At 39.5% G+C, this 16,130-nt stretch overlaps 1 protein-coding gene across 18 annotated transcripts in view; it reads right to left on the bottom strand.

The window, feature by feature from the left end:
* Window positions 1-16,130, bottom strand: part of dlg1b (discs large MAGUK scaffold protein 1b) — a 435,380-nt gene that overhangs the window by 313,531 nt on the left and 105,719 nt on the right. For 3 of the 18 annotated variants that reach the window (XM_043702492.2, XM_043702495.2, XM_043702502.2), the window contains exon 1: window positions 11,246-11,388. The exons of the other annotated variants lie outside the window; for them this stretch is intronic. In XM_043702492.2, the coding sequence (XP_043558427.1) occupies window positions 11,246-11,347 (102 nt within the window). In that variant the 5' untranslated portion in view covers window positions 11,348-11,388. Of the gene's footprint in view, window positions 1-11,245; window positions 11,389-16,130 lie in introns of those variants that run through there. 18 annotated transcript variants of the gene reach the window in all.

Raw genomic sequence — 16,130 nt, 5'->3', positions numbered from 1 at the left:
CCCATTCAAATCTCATCTTCAATGTAAATCATATGGGCTTTGTACCTGGGTAGATATGCTGATTAGCTATCCATGAAGGCCCAACTCTTTTATTCTTTCCAAGACTGACCTCAACTGTTTAAAACCTGATTCTCTCAAGATTTTATAAACGCAGTTTACCCACTGTTAGTACAAAGACTGCTGTCAATGTCTCCAATACTACACACCATTTACCTGTAACTCAACAAAACACGCTGGGCCCCCTTTAATCCCCAACAATCAAACCATCCAGGTTTGCTGAGGTGCAGGCTTCAAAACAGATTACATGATTATCCTTCAGTATACCTGAAAGTATAGCTTTACCTACAAATTGAGGGGTAGCTACAAATTGAGGTGTGATAGATTTAAGACAGATGTCAGAGGCAGGTTCTTTATTCAGAGTGGTAAGGGCTTGGAATGTCCTGCCTGTATCCTGGGATAAGCACATGGATGATGATGGGATAGTGTAGGGAAATGGGCTTAGATTAGTTCACAGAGCGGTGCAACATCGAGGGCCGATGGGCCTGTTCTGCGCTGTATTGTTCTATGTTCTAAATACACAGCTCCAAACACAATCACTTTGCAATTGAATCAATATGAATATAGTGTTCCTTATTATCAATTCTAAACATTTTAATACATTAAACTGTAAAGTGTGTGTGTTAGATCCCTATTTTTCTATCAGTTACGTGTTACTGCGTACGTTTTCCACTAAGATTAAATATTTTGTTACCATAGCCTCAGACAAAAAATATCAATGAAGTCAACAGCTTGCACAGTCTCATGCTGCACAAGTTAATTACGAGTTGGAGGTGCCAGTGTTGGACTGGGTGTACACAAAGTTAAAAATCACAACACCAGGTTTGGTCCAACAGGCTTATTTGGAAGTACTAGCTGTCAAAGCACTGCTCCTTCATCAGGTAGTAAAGGAACAGCGCTTTGAAAGCTAGTGCTTCCAAATAAACCTGTTGGACTATAACATGGTGTTGTATGATTTTTAACCAAGTTAATTACAGTAAAGACAGACTTTCTAAAGATGACAAAAGGGAAAAGGAAACTAATTTCTATTAGTAACTTCAATATCTTAAACCTGCAATAAAGATTGAAGTTGCAGGGTTTAAAATCCTTTCAGCATCATACATGTACTCCACCCCACCAGAATACTTGTAGGCCCAATGTTCCTCAATTGTATTTAAACATTCCACTTTGCCACACAGATACTATGCTCTGTACAATCCATAAGAGGTTAGGGAATCAGGGGAAGATCTATGAGTAAGATACACATGGACCCGAAAACATGGACAAATCTGAAACTTATCAGTTAACTGCTAAACCCCAAATGGTTTTTGTCTCCTTACGTAAGGAAGGATACAATTACATTAAAAGTCCACTTGTAGAATCATAGAATCCCTATAATGTAGAAGCAGGCATTCGGCCTATCAAGTCCACACTGACCTTCCAAAGACCATCCTATCCGTACCCAATTCCCTATCCTACTCCTAAAACCCTGCACTCCCATGACAAATCCATCTAGGCTGCACACCCCAGGGCACAATGGGCAATTTAGCATACCAATCTACCTAACCTGCATATCGTTGGACTATGGGAGGAAACTGAAGCACCTGGAGGAAACAGTCACAGACACAGGGAGAACGTGCAATTAGCTGCCCGAGGGTAGATTCAAACCCGGGTCCCTGGTGTTGTGAGGTAGCAGTGCTAAGCCCCACAGAGCCTCTGTGCCATCCACAAAAGGTTCATTCAATTGAGTGCTCCGAAGAAGGGATCATTTTATGAGGAATGGTTGATTGCGTTCAGCAGGTTTCAACTGAAGTGTAGAAGAGAGAGAGATAATCTTATCAAAACATACAAAATCCTGAGGAAACCAGACCTTTTTTTTAATTTGCTTATGGAATGTGGGCATTGCTGGGCTTTTTAAAAAAATCATTATGGGATGAGGGCGTCGCTGGCTAGGCAAGCATTCATTGCCCATCCCTAATTGCCCAGAGAGCAGTTAAGAGTCAACCACATTGATAAGAGTCTAGAGTCACATTTAGGCCATACCAGATAAAGGTGGCACATTCCTTCCCAAAAGGATATTCGTGAACCAGATGGGTTTTTCCAACAATCAACAATGGATTAATGGTCATCAATAGACTCTTAATGCCAGATTTTTATTGATTTCAAATTCTACCATCTGACGTGGCGGGATTCGAAGCGAACATTACCTGTGCCTCTGGATTAATAGTCGCTAACAATACCATTAGGCCATTGCCTCCCCTTGGGCCTGCATTTAGATTAGATTAGATTAGATTCCCTACAGTGAGGAAACAGGCCCTTTGGGGCAACAAGTCCACACCAACCCTCTGAAGAGCAACCCACCCAGACCCGTCTCCCTCTGACCAATGCACCTAACACCATGGGCAATTTAGCATGGCCAATTCACCTGACCGACACATCTTTGGACTGTGGGGGGAAACCAGAGCACCCGGAGGAAACCCACGCAGACATGGGGAGAATGTGCAAACTCCAAGGCTGGAATCGAACCTGGGACCCTGGTGCTGTGAGGCAGCAGTACTAACCACTGAGCCACCGTGCCACCCCATTTATTGCTGATCCTTAGTGTTTCTTCAGAAGGTGGCAATGAACTGTCTCCTTGAACCATGCAGTCCATGTACAGTGCTGTTAGGGAGGGAGTTCAGGATTTCTGAAGAAACAGTGATATATTTTCCAGTTAGTATGGTGTGAGAGTTTGAGGAAATTTTGCAGGTGACCAGACGACGGAGACCATTTAGCCCGCTGAGTCTGTTTCAACATTCGTTGAGATCATGGCTCATCTGATAACCATAAAATCTATTTTCTTTCTTTATCCCCATATCCTGGATTTCGTTACTAAAAATCTGTTTATCACTGGCTTGAATGCACTTAATGATCCAGCGTGGACAGCCCACTCTGATATTAAAAAAATCCACATACTCAACACTCGAAGAAATTCCTCCACACTAAAAATGTGACCCCTTATTCTAAAGGTTGTGTCCTCAGATCTTTAGCTATCCTGCTCATTACTTTCTCAAATTTGTCAGGAATAATTTCTTCCACATGAAGCCATGCTGAGTCTGCTTGATCATATTATGTATATCTAAGTGCTTTACTATTACATCTTTTATAATAGATTTGAACATTCCAAATAACAGGTATTAAGCTAACTGGCCTATAATTATCAATGTTTTGGTTTCCTTCCTTTTTTAAATAAAGATGTTACACTGGTAGCTATCTAAACCTCTGGGACTTTTCCAGAATCTAGTGATTCCTGGAATATTACTATCATTGCACCCACTACCTCAGTAGCTACTTGCTTTGATATCCTGAGATGCAGGTCCGATGTACAGGTCTTTAGCCCCATTAGTTTCCCTTTTTCTCCGGTGACTGTTATTGCATTTATTTATGCATTTTGCTTGTTGAATATTTAGTAAGTTTAGAATGTTATTGATGTCTTCTAATGTGAAGGTTGATGCAAAGTATTTATTCAACTCCTCTGCCATCCCCTGTTATCGAAGGAACTTGTGCTCACTTTGGCCTCTCTCTTCCTTTTTTATGTAATCAAAGAGGCTCTTACAGTCCATTTTGATGTTACTTGCAGGTTTACCTTCAAACCTTATTTTCTCTTTTTTTTGGTTGTCTCTTTTTGGTTTCTAAAACATTTCTAATCTTCTGGCTTACCACTAACCTTTGCTACCCTGTGGTTTTTCTTTCAATCTAATGCTGTCTTAACTTCCCCAGTTAATCATGGCTAGCTTATCCTTTTTCTACATTCCTCAAGCCTTACTGGAAGTGTCTTTGCTTTGAACCATGAACTATGTTCTTAAACATCGTCCATTGTTTCTCAACCACTTTTGCAGCTAAATTTCTTTCCCAGCCCACTCCTGCCAGCTCTGTGCTCATTCCTTTGTAATTATCCTCATTTAAGCTTAGCACAATTATTTCCAACTCAAGTTCTTGCCTCTCAAATGGAATGCTAAATTCTACAATGTTATGATCACTGCCTTATGACCAATCACTAGATCTGAAATTGCCTGCTCCCTAGCAGGATCAATAACATATTACTCTTGGAAATAGGTAGTGGCAGTGCTCTACACACATACTGCCCTTGTCCTTCTAGACAGTAGTGGTCATGGGTTTGGAAGGTGCTGTCTTGGCACCCTTGGTGAACTTCTGTAGAGCATCTTATAAATAGTACACACTGCTGCTCCTGAATATTCATGGTGAATGTTTGTCAATATGGTGCCAATTGAGCTGGCTGCTTTGTCCAGTGGGGTATCAAGCTTATTGAGTGTTGTTGGAGATGGTGGACACTAAGTACATATTTCCCTTTATGCAAAACACCAGAACGAGAGGTCAGAGCTTTCAAAAAAGAGAGGACCTGCCTGTTATAACTGCAATGAGGAAATATTTTATTTCAGATTTCCAGCATTGGCAATATTTTGCTTTTATTTGAGGAGGCTTACATTTTCCTCTCAGAGGGTTAAGTTAGGTAGATTCTTCATTATCACAGAAATCAAAGATTATGGAGTCGGGAGGTCAAGCAAATCAAGCATTGCTTTATCAAACTATGAAGTAGGCCTGGGGAGCCAAATTACCTCCTGTTCCTAACTTGTATGTATGCCTCCAAAAAGCAGATCAATGGAATTTCATATTTTAACAAACATTAACTGTTATTTCATATGGGGAACCAGATTGACTCTTTTGGTATTCCAAACTTTTCCTACTTTCCTCACAAATAAGCAATCTTTCAGTTAAAAACTACAGGCATTTTAACTGCAGCCCACTGCAAACAGTGCATTTGAAAACTCCCAAATAGACTAACACACAATCCCAGCAGACCTCGGGTTTATGCATATCACCTTCAATCAATTAGTATGGCATCACAAATCAAAATGCAGCCAGATATCAGCAACTACAATGTAACTGCAATCAACACTTACAACTAGAGGAATTTAGTTTGTATGAACTTAAATTTCCCACTGTAATAAACAAAAATTTATTGACTGTTAATTTATTCTACTTACTGGAAGGGAGATTATAGCATTTCTTGCAGGGTCAGGTGTTAACCAACCAAATCAAAGGCCGCAGCTGATGTCCAAAACTGCAAACTTATTTTTCTAGTTTTCATGGAAAATGAAACAAATGACAAAATGCAATTCCCGGCAGAAACGTTGGAAGTTCCCAGATTTCCGTTTAATGGAAAAGGTGAAAATTTCAGAAATCACAATTTTAAAAAAAACAAAAATAGAGCGTATTCAATTACTGAAAATCTAGCACTTTGCTAATAGCCTGTACACCAATAAGTGTGGAAGAAAAATATTCCGATGGAAGGTCAGTGTGCCAAAACATTGCTACTATCAAAGAAAAACATGAACTACATTTAAAGTAGCCACACCATGCTGACAATTGTGCTATATGTTTAAGTGCTATGAAAGTTATATAGATACAAAAGATAAAAGAAATACATCTTTTTCAGTCATATTTTGCTGACAGCTGTTCAAAATAACTAATTTACTAAAAAATGAGCAAATAATTTTCATAGAACAAGCAGCACAATTCTGACATCGTATAAATATATTTTGGATGGATGTGGGAAAAAGAAAACAATGATTTGAAAAATTTCTTATTTTAAAATCGGTACAAAGGTGCTTGACAACAGTGGCTAAATATCCGAGTGCCTAAAGTCATGGCAAAAAAAGTTGCTGGAGAACTGCACATGGATTAGACAGATAGAGAGATAATAAAGAGGGAGAAAATAAACTTTCAGGATAAAATTGCAAGTAATATCATGACAGACCTTAAGACCTTTAAGCATATACAAATGAAGAGGCACGCCAAGGTCACACAGGTTTAAGTTTGAGCCTGGAGAAATAATAATGGGGAACCAAGAAATGGCAGAAGGAACTGAATAAGACAGACAGCAGCACCAAAAACACAGGAGCAGAATTTGGCCATTCCACACACTGAGCCCACTCTACCATTCAAAGAGGTTGTGCCTGACCTGATAATCTTCAACTTCACTTTACTGCCTTATTCCCATTGCTTAAATTACCGATTAAAAATGTGTCCAACTCAGCCTTGTACTTTGCACTGTGTATTCTTCACAGTAAAATACACTAATAGCATTCCAAAAACACTAAATAATCAAGGGGTGGAAACAAAAGAGGTGACAGGAAATAAATATCACTGTTACTAAAGTAAAAACACGAAGAAATTTGGGGGTTGAAGACCACCAAGTCCCCTGGGCCTGATAGGATGCATTTTAGGATTTTAAAAAGATAGTTATAAAGCTTGTGGATGCACTTGTAGCAAGCTACTAGGATTCTTTAAATTCTGGAAAAGTACCGGAGGGTTGAAATGTTGTCCATCTAACACCATTATTTTAAAAAAAAAGGGAACGAGACAGAAAACAGGTAACTGCCAATAAGGAAAATGTTTGCATTTGGAAAAATATTAAAGTCTATTTTAAAGGATAGAACTGCAAGGTATTCATAATCAAGCAGAATCAACATGGTTTCATGAGGATGAAATCATACCTGACAAATTTATAGGAATTCACTGAAGAGGTAACAAGCAGGATAAATACTGGGAAAGCAGTGAATGCAATGATGCTGTCTTAACTTCCCCAGTTAATCATGGCTAGCTTATCCTTTTCCTACATTCCTCAAGCCTTACTGGAAGTGTCTTTGCTTTGAACCATGAACTATGTTCTTAAACATCGTCCATTGTTTCTCAACCACTTTTGCACCTAAATTTCTTTCCCAGCCCACTCCTGCCAGCTCTAGAAGGTGGTTGATCAGCTAATGTTAGGCTGCTTAAGAACCCATGCTGTTGCATCTAATAGATTGGTGGCCATTTCAAAGGGAATAGCGTATAAAAACAGTTTAATCTTGCTTAAATTATCCTAGGCATTAGTTAGATCAGACCTGGAATAGTGTGTATAATTTTGGTCCCCTCATACAAGAGGAGATATACTGGCAGTAGGGACAATCCAGAGAAGGTTCAACCGATTGATCCGGGGTATGATGGTCTTATGGGGAGAGGTTCAGTTGATTGGGCCAGAACTCATTGGCGTTTAGACAAATGAGGGGAAACCTTATTGAAATAGGCAAGATTCTTAGAGGATTCTACAAGGTCTATGTGGAGAGATTATGTTTTCTTGTGGGACAGTCTAGGGATGGACCAGACAGCATGATCACAAAGTAAGGGGTCACTCAATTAGGGCAGAGATGAGAAGGATTTCTTCTCTCAGAGGGGAATAAACCTGTGGATTTATTTTATTTTAACCAAAGTTGGCTGTGGAGGCTGTATTATTTAGTATATTCAAGGCAGAGGTGAAAAGATCGTTAAATCAGTGATTGAATTGAGGACAATTGGAAAAACAGGAAAGCAGAGTTGAGGATTATTAGATCAGCCATGATCTATTGTATGGCACAACAGATTCAATTGGACTGATCAGCATACTTCTGCTCCTATGTCTTATGGCCTTGTAGATTTATTTGTAGTCAAATAATGCTTCTTGTCTCAAAGGAAGTCTGATGTTGCCAAGTGGATTATGGTGCTTTACTTCCTTTTCAAATAGAATTGAATCCACAGTGCAAAAAAAATTAAAAATTGGCAGATTTTGGTGAATATATAATGATCAAAGTTTACAATATTGCAAAAAAGTGATCACATCAACAGTTCGTGCATTTTTTTAAGACAGTCTTAGGTGAAAGCATGAATAATGCTTATATCTTTAAAAATGATGTTTTTTATTTGCTTTCCCTCAAAAAAAAAGTTGCCATACTGGCTCTTACAGTATAAGCAGATGCTTGACAATGCGGAATGCTGAGCCACAAAACCAAGATGGTTCATACCATATTCTGTTCTGTCACCACCTCTCACTTTCCCAAATTGTATTTTATTATCCACTGCAGCACCAAAGAACAAACAACACAGCAATACAGTTGAAAAAGGTCTTTTGAACCACTAACATTGTGGCATCACATGCTGCCTTTCTAAACTGAAGTCCACCACCCCACTTTTGCATCTACATGCTGTACATCCCTTTATTCTCTGCTATTCATGTATCTGTTAAGATACCCTTACCTATTCTTTCTGCCTCCAGCACCTGCTCTGGTACTGCATTCCTAGTAATTACACCCTCTGTATAAAAAGCTTGCCTCTCAATCTCCTTTAAACCCTTTTACCTTAATCAGGTATCACCTAGTAATTGACAATTCTACCCTAGAAAAACAACTCTGATGATCCATTCTATCCATGCCTCTCAATTTCATAAACTCCTATCAGGTTGCCTCTCATCCTTCAATGTTTAAGTGAAAACAATCCAAGTCTGCCCAGTCTCTCCTCAGCTAATACCAGGATACTACTTGGTTTGGAGGGTAAACTGGTTTTGTACACTCTCCACGGTCACCACATCCTTCTGGTAGCGTGGCAACCAGAGCTGCACACCTTATCCCAAATGTGGCCCAATTAAAGCTCTGTCCAGCTGCAACATTTTTAATCAATTTTTATACTCTGTGCCTCGACTGATGAAGGTAAACATATCAATGACTTCTTGACCACCTTATTGGTATTGCTGCTTTCGGGGAACTATGAACTTGTATTCCTCGATCCCTCTATTGTTGAGGCTACTAAGGATTCTGCCATTTATTATAAACTTCTCTCCTGCATTAGATCTTCCAAAATGCATCACCTTGTACTTGTTCAGATTAAACATTTGACAGTTCACTGTACAAGTCTCCAAACAACCATATCCTGCTGTATACTCTGACAACTATCTTTAGCAAGTATCAGCCCGTTAGAAAAGAAATGGATTGCTGACTGCTTCCTCGTAACCTGGTGGAAAACCGCATAGCAAATCGGACTTGGTAGGCCTCACCTCTGTCAGAAGTACATGAATTCAAGCCACCCTCCAGGAACTTGAACAAGTGAACCACACTGCCACTGGTATGTGGCAGAGTGCGAACTGTTTGACGTGTCTTCTTTCAGATGACATGTTAAACTAAGGTGCCAAATATGCCAATCCTTCAACAAACACTGCCTAAAATAGGGTGGTCTTACTGTCTTAAAGTTTTTGCTAGTGACCAAAACTTGCAATGTTTGCTTAGAATAATTACTTGGAAAAGTGATTAGACATCCATAATGGTAATGAAACTTGCTATGTAACAACAAATTCTTTCTTTCAAAACAACTGAGCTCAGCTGAGTAATCTTTTACTGTCAAATCACTCACTGATACGGACTCTCAGCTTATGCATCAAGTATCGGCTTACAAAAGAGACAAAAACAGCCATGTAAACATATACCAGCAACAAGCATCATAACTGATAAGTTATATACATCAGGTCAACCACAGGCACTTGAAATGTGATCCTAGCAATTATCACATACAGATCAGAGCTTTATTAAATGCTTGTAAACACTAAACTGAATCTGAATATCTTCAAGCTAAAATGTTCATACACACACACACACACCATACAAGAACAGAAAAGATTCACACAGGGCACATGGAAAACATGTGCTTACTTAATAAGTACTAATCCTATCCTGCACTAATTGGTTTCAGCACAGGTGCCAGAGTTGGTCATCTCTTTCTTAGTACATGAAACTGATAGTGAAATACTAGCCTTAACATGGCAAGACTAGGTTTCTTGGAAGTTGTACGGCACCAGAGGACACTGCTTAAAAATATGGGGTAGACCATTTAGGACAGAGATGAGGAGAAACTTCTTCACCCAGAGAGTGGTGGCTGTGTGGAATGCTCTGCCCCAGAGGTCAGTGGAGGCCCAGTCTCTGGATTCATTTAAGAAAGAGTTGGATAGAGCTCTCAAGGATAGTGGAATCAAGGGTTATGGAGATAAGGCAGGAACAGGATACTGATTAAGGATGATCAGCCATGATCATATTGAATGGTGGTGCAGGCTCGAAGGGCAGAATGGCCTACTCCTGCACTTATTGTCTACCTTTGGCAGACATTTAATCTACCTTCTCCAAAGTGCCTCAGACATTAACATACTGAACCAAAGTCACTCGCCATCTCTCCAATATTCCTTAAAATGATTAATGACCAAGAGCTCAATTTATGGAGATAAACAGAAAGGGGGAAGAGAGGAAAGAAATTTTTTGAAAGGTTCATGAAAATTAATTCGTTAAGATGTCCTCTCACTTGGTCCACTGCTACAAAGTGTTAAAGATCTTAAATAGGACAATTACAAAAAAAATTAGTTAAACTTTTTTGCTCGAAGGAGCAAGAGACAGGATTAGAACAGGATGAGGGATTTTTAGCAACTTTAAAATTAAAATATTGGGAGAAAGCTCACCTATTTAAATAACATTCTTGAACTAAGACATTGTGAATGGCTTGCAATTTAAAATAGATTATTTTGAAAACAGGCAAAGTGTAATCAATAATGTCTACGTCTTTTTAAACATTACTCAGTCATGCGTAATTATTATGCTTATGAGATTATGGCTGAAAATAAATTTAATCACTATCTTGCTTAAATAAACTTGTCTCCTAGATTTTAATTAGCTGACATCAGAACAAAAAAAACCCCTCGAATTACAGCATTTTCAGCTGATTAAATATAACCACACAAAAAAATAGTTCAATGATTTCAGGACGTGCTGTTTTGCTCTAGGGACTGTGAATTACTTGAAAGACCCCAACCATTTTAGAATATCAGGCTGCTTTTGGTAATATTTTAAAAACCAGAGTCTACATCCAAACATCACAGGACATAAAAATAAATATCAAAGATTCTGTCCCTTCATTGGTATAAAGACTGTACAAGTAAAATCCTGAAAAGAACAAGAAAAAGACAATGCTCAAGCAAGTGAAGTGAATTTTTCTCCGCTGGGTTAAAAAGGCCATCAAATTCTACCAGCAACATAAAGGCCTGTTTTAATAGGATTCTCATAACGATGAGCAGCAGCTTGTGTGTGTCCCACTTTACATTCAATAGTTTGTTAGGCGCTTGAGCTAAACAGCCGAATGCACCGATTTCCCATTGATTGAACTGCAGTATAGAGTGTCAGCACCATTCAAGAGAGATGGCTTTTTAGCTACGGTCTTAATATTGACATCAGTCCATGCACAGTGAAATGCTTACAAATGCACCATTGATTCTCATTGCATTTTAAAATAATGTACACATGCAGGAATGCAATTTTCAACCCACCTTACATCCAAACATCAGTGATACAGTACTGTTGGTACACGCCACTTTACAGTGACACAGCATTGGGGAGAAACAATCCAAGTTTTTGATGCTAGGAGACATGTTAATTCCAGGCTGATCAATGACAGATTACAGAGGGACTGAACGGCTCAGTAAGCAGCGACTTACAGCCTCTTTCAGCATCTAGTCCCCATCTCTGGCATCCTCACTTCTGACAGCTCCTTGGGTGGACTTGTACTCCTCTCAATACTTTATTCTCTCTCTCCTCCCCATGTCCCCCTAACACACACACACACACAAAAAAACTCGTGTCCACCTGCCGACACAGATGCACCCTCCAAAAAGATGATCTCACAATAAACCTGCCATCATTTGGCTGCCTTCATTTCAAAGGGGGTCCTTTCCGCCAGGGACTAATTTGCCCAAGACACAGAGTCTCAGAAGGGTCTGAATGCCAGAGTCAGATGAGCTGAACACACTGCAGCAGGTGGAGCTGCTGCAGTGCAACTAATGCTATCTCCTCCATAGGATAAGAAGCAAGTACAGCAGGCACAAAGGCATGGTATGCTGGTTTGCACGAGAAGGGAGGGGGAGGGGTAGCTTGTTGCAGCAAGAAACTCATTACATGCCCTGACAATCATGAACCTGACAGCATCCCTGCAAGGTACTTTCATGTCAAGATCACTGGAGCTACAAAAATCTGGTGAAACTACAGCTCATCAAAATTAAGACACTGTGTATGTACAGTAAGATCAATAAAATTAAAGTACAGTTTAAGATCTACACTATGGATTAAATTGCGATGTTCACAATCCTAGCAGAAGACTTTTTCTGGCTCTTTCACTTCTTTAGAAAAAAATCAACTGAAATATTTTAACAGAATGCTTCAAGTCATGCTGTTACCATAATAGTGTCACTACCGCCCCCACATCTAACAGCTGTTTAATTCAACTGGCTTAAAAGAATGGTACTAGAAAACCATGTACAGCAATGAAATTAACAGTGGGGATGATACAGTACAGCTTTTGAACCTAAGAGGTCCTATTATTATAAGCACACTGCTGTGACTGTGCAAGCTTGATCATACCCTTGGGAGGGTGGATTGGGGGGGGGGGGGGGAGGTCACGGTGGTATTTTTCCAGTCATCTGTAGGCCGTCCTTAAACATGTCTCAGCACTACCATCCCAGAGCTGGCCAATCAAATCACACTGCCTTGTGTTGGACAACGCAAGCTGGCGCACGTGACCTGTCGCCCGCTTTATTTTCCCATGGCTGAGCAGATTACACAAGCAATAACCTGACAAGCAAGCAGAGGGTGGTTATTCAATTTAGTCTGGCATGGTTATTTTTCAAACTTTAATGCATTCTTTCAAAAGTGCAGCCTATTAACTAAGCTGCTCTTTGCTGTATGCAATGCCCTGAATCAAGTGATCTACAAATACTTTGTCAAAACAGTTCAAGTCTGTCATCATGTGCATGTTGCAAAACAATAAAGTATAAATGGAAACAGGAAGGGGAGGGCCAGAAGGTTGAAATACAGAGACTTAACCACTTCAGTAAACCAGTCACACAGCAAGCCAGTGCTCCCAGTTTTATAACAGGTGGACTCACAACATGCTGATAACCTAGAAGTGATTCATCTGAAGCGTACCCACTACTTATCCAGCACACCTTTTGCTTCTTTACTTCTATTAAAAAGCACTTTTTTTGTAGCTCTTAATTATACAAATTAAGTAAATTAATTAATTTGAACCACTACTTTACAACACAATGCCCTAAAACATCCTGAATGGTAGGTACACAACCAATACACTGAAATTTTGCCTGGCAGCAGATTATACCAGACATAGGAAATAGTACTTGGCTTCACTGACAATCTGCGCAATAAAGTAGAATTTCTTCCTGTATTGTAACTCTCAGAATTTGCACTTCCAGCACCATGGGTTTGATCAATTACCCCTTAGGCAAACCAGTTATTCCATATAAGCAATTGACCCAAGCCACTGATCTAGTTGCAAATGGGAACTGACCAAAAGTTATAGTGCTCAGCAGAAAAGGCAAATGCACTTACAACATCCTAATGTTGCATAGGTTACCTACAGTCAACTAGAAGGATCCAGCCGGCAAAGATCCAGAGCCAAGGAGATCATTAGCTGAGTAAAGGTCATTAGCTGAAATATTAACTCACCTTCTCTTCGCAGATGCTTCCTGACCCATTGAGGTTTTACAGCTTCTTTTATTCTTCTTTCAGATCTCCAACGTCTTCCCTTTTTTGATTTTCTGATCTTCATCTCGACTGACAAAAACCACCCAAGGGGCTTGGATCATTCTCACAATTGCATTTTGACAATCAGTGGCTTCTTTTGTAAGACACAGTAACTGGATATATTGTGCTTTTAACCAGGCACACAAGAAAACATGCTAGTTGTTCATGTTGAACAGTGATTTTTATTGTAACATGAACCCATCCCACCCTCCTGAAAAAAAAAGTAGAACAGAGTCTCCTAGCATGCTGTTTCACTATTGGGTCCTTCTACCCATGCTGTGCCTCTTGCTGGTGAGGTCATTCCTCTTAACTTGATTCATGGAGGTCAATACCATCAATTGATCATCTATATATGTACAGCTGAAAAGCCTCGATTTAGAGACTGGCAGCAACTTTGGCTCAGATTCCTGCAAGTGGGGCCAGGAGGAGAAAAGCTGCTATCAAACAAAAAAAAAAGAACAAGCTGCAAGGTTTGAAAACTCTGAAGACTGAAACTGCTCCATTGTGAAGATACCAGGTGACTTCGGATTTTGTTGGCTATAAATTGCTGGCAAACAGAAAGTGTGTACATCCTGTTAATCACAGGCAAAAAGCAGAGTGAGGGGAAATACGAATTACAAATTCTTTCCCCCGCCCCCAAGTCCCGAGACCAGCGAGGTATTGCTTGATATTTTCTTTTCCTTTTCACACAAAAGCATGCACCATGGAAAGAAAAAGGAAGTCAGTTGCAAATCATAAATTTCTTCGGAATCAAGGATGTTGGTAACAGTTTACTTGCTTAAGAGTCCAGTAAACCACATGTCTATCAACTGACTGATCTGTGGTTGCAACTTTTTTCTTCCTAAGAATGGGAAAGCAGATAGATTAGAATCAAAGATGCAGCAATTTTTTTTCTCGGTGCTCAGGAAAGTAGTCCAGGCAAAGTCAGATTCTTTCTGGGGATGAGACTTCTGAAAGGGGATGGCAGATATGGAGAGCAGTCATTCTATAACCCTTTTTCTCATAAGACAGCAACTGAATTCAGAAATTAAACTGTATGCATCAGCAGTTTATCAAGGTCAGGTTCCAGTCATGTGACAGGGTAGTTTTTGATTGCTTTTATCAAAAATGTCATTGAGAGGTGAAGAGATGCAGAAGGCTCCTGTGGAGGTAATTGAAATATCATTACCATCTTGGTATCAGTAGTAAACTTTGAATTCCTTTGCATTGTGGTCTTTATGCAAGTTGGAGTCTCCAGGCAGCTCATACTCATAATAAACAGCAAGCCAAATCTCCAGAGTTAAAGGTGGTGTGAATGGACTAGCTGCCTGTGACTCTCAGAAAGTTCTGGAAGGTTCCAGCTAATTCTCATGATTATTGCAGCCATCTCGAGAGTTCGGCAATGTTGACCAGTTGTTTCAAAAACAAAGGATTTAAACAAGGAAATTATGAAGAAAACAGATTTATGGCGAAAATATGATGCCTATATTCATGCTCACTGACAATTACAATAAATTGAGGGAAAATACAAGATGGCCTTTTAGACAGGATGGACGGAGATAAATGAGCAGAAGTCTTCCAGAGGAAGTAAAAGTGAGAAGGTCTCATGCTGCATGTTTCACCTTTAGCTCAGTTGGCTGGATGGCCGTTTGCAATGTAGCATGACGCCAAAAGATGAATTCAATTCCCACACCAGCTGATGTTACCACAAAGGACTCTCCTTTCTTTTTCCTTTGAAAGGACTCTCCTTCTTGACCTTGTCCCTCGCCAAAGGGGTGATGGTTTAAACCACCACTAGATATCTCTCTCTAATGGCAGCACAGCCCTATGGTAATCTGGGACTACTGTGCGGCAAGTTTACCTTCTTACCATGAAAGGTAGCACCTGCAACAAATAAAGCACTAGTCTACTGACAAAAATGTCAGCCTACTTCATGGTGTTTTCAAAGCAGAGAAGTTAATTTAGTTGATATTAATTTGTATTTCCCTGAACTTGTGTTTTGTAGAGATTTTTGGAGTTGTAAAACTTAATGCAGCCTAACTCAAAGCAAAATTATGTGGGAAGAGTGAGCTTACAGTAGGTAATAGCAATCCTTAGTATGATAGAATGGGATGACAGAAATACCATGACAAGTGTTGCAATAACACAGTACAAAAAATGTAAGCATGTAAGAAAAAGTGATTATACTCAAGTGGCGACAAGCTGTAACTTCTCAAATTTCAAGCATCAAGAAGAAAATAATTATTTCTCAATTTTTCTCTGCTGGGAAACTGGAGAATAAGTAGAGCAGTTGTCCACTGCATAAATGGTAACCTTGATGTTTGAATAAAGTCACTAATCTTAAATATAAATATTGCTCTCAAATTTTAATCAAAAGGTATCCTGCAATACAGTAGTATTGCCCTACTCTGGCTCAGAGATTGGAGTTCAATTCCCAATTAATGTCATAACATGACTGAAACCATAAATTAAAACTACTTCAAATTTGTTTTGGTCATTCTCAGCACCAAATGCTCTACCATTTAGAAACATGCAGGTGTAGGCTTTTCAGGCCTTCAAGTCTGCTGTGTCATTCAATATGATCATGACTGATTTTCCAACTCAATACCTTTCTCCTGTTTTCATTTCATGTTCTTTGAT

This window comes from Chiloscyllium plagiosum, unplaced genomic scaffold (genome assembly GCF_037043375.1).
Source record: "Chiloscyllium plagiosum isolate Xiang-an unplaced genomic scaffold, Cpla_swu_hap1 HiC_scaffold_13, whole genome shotgun sequence".
NCBI lineage: Eukaryota > Metazoa > Chordata > Chondrichthyes > Orectolobiformes > Hemiscylliidae > Chiloscyllium > Chiloscyllium plagiosum.
Note: the sequence above shows the minus strand (reverse complement) of the source record. Positions and strands in the feature narration are given on the sequence as shown.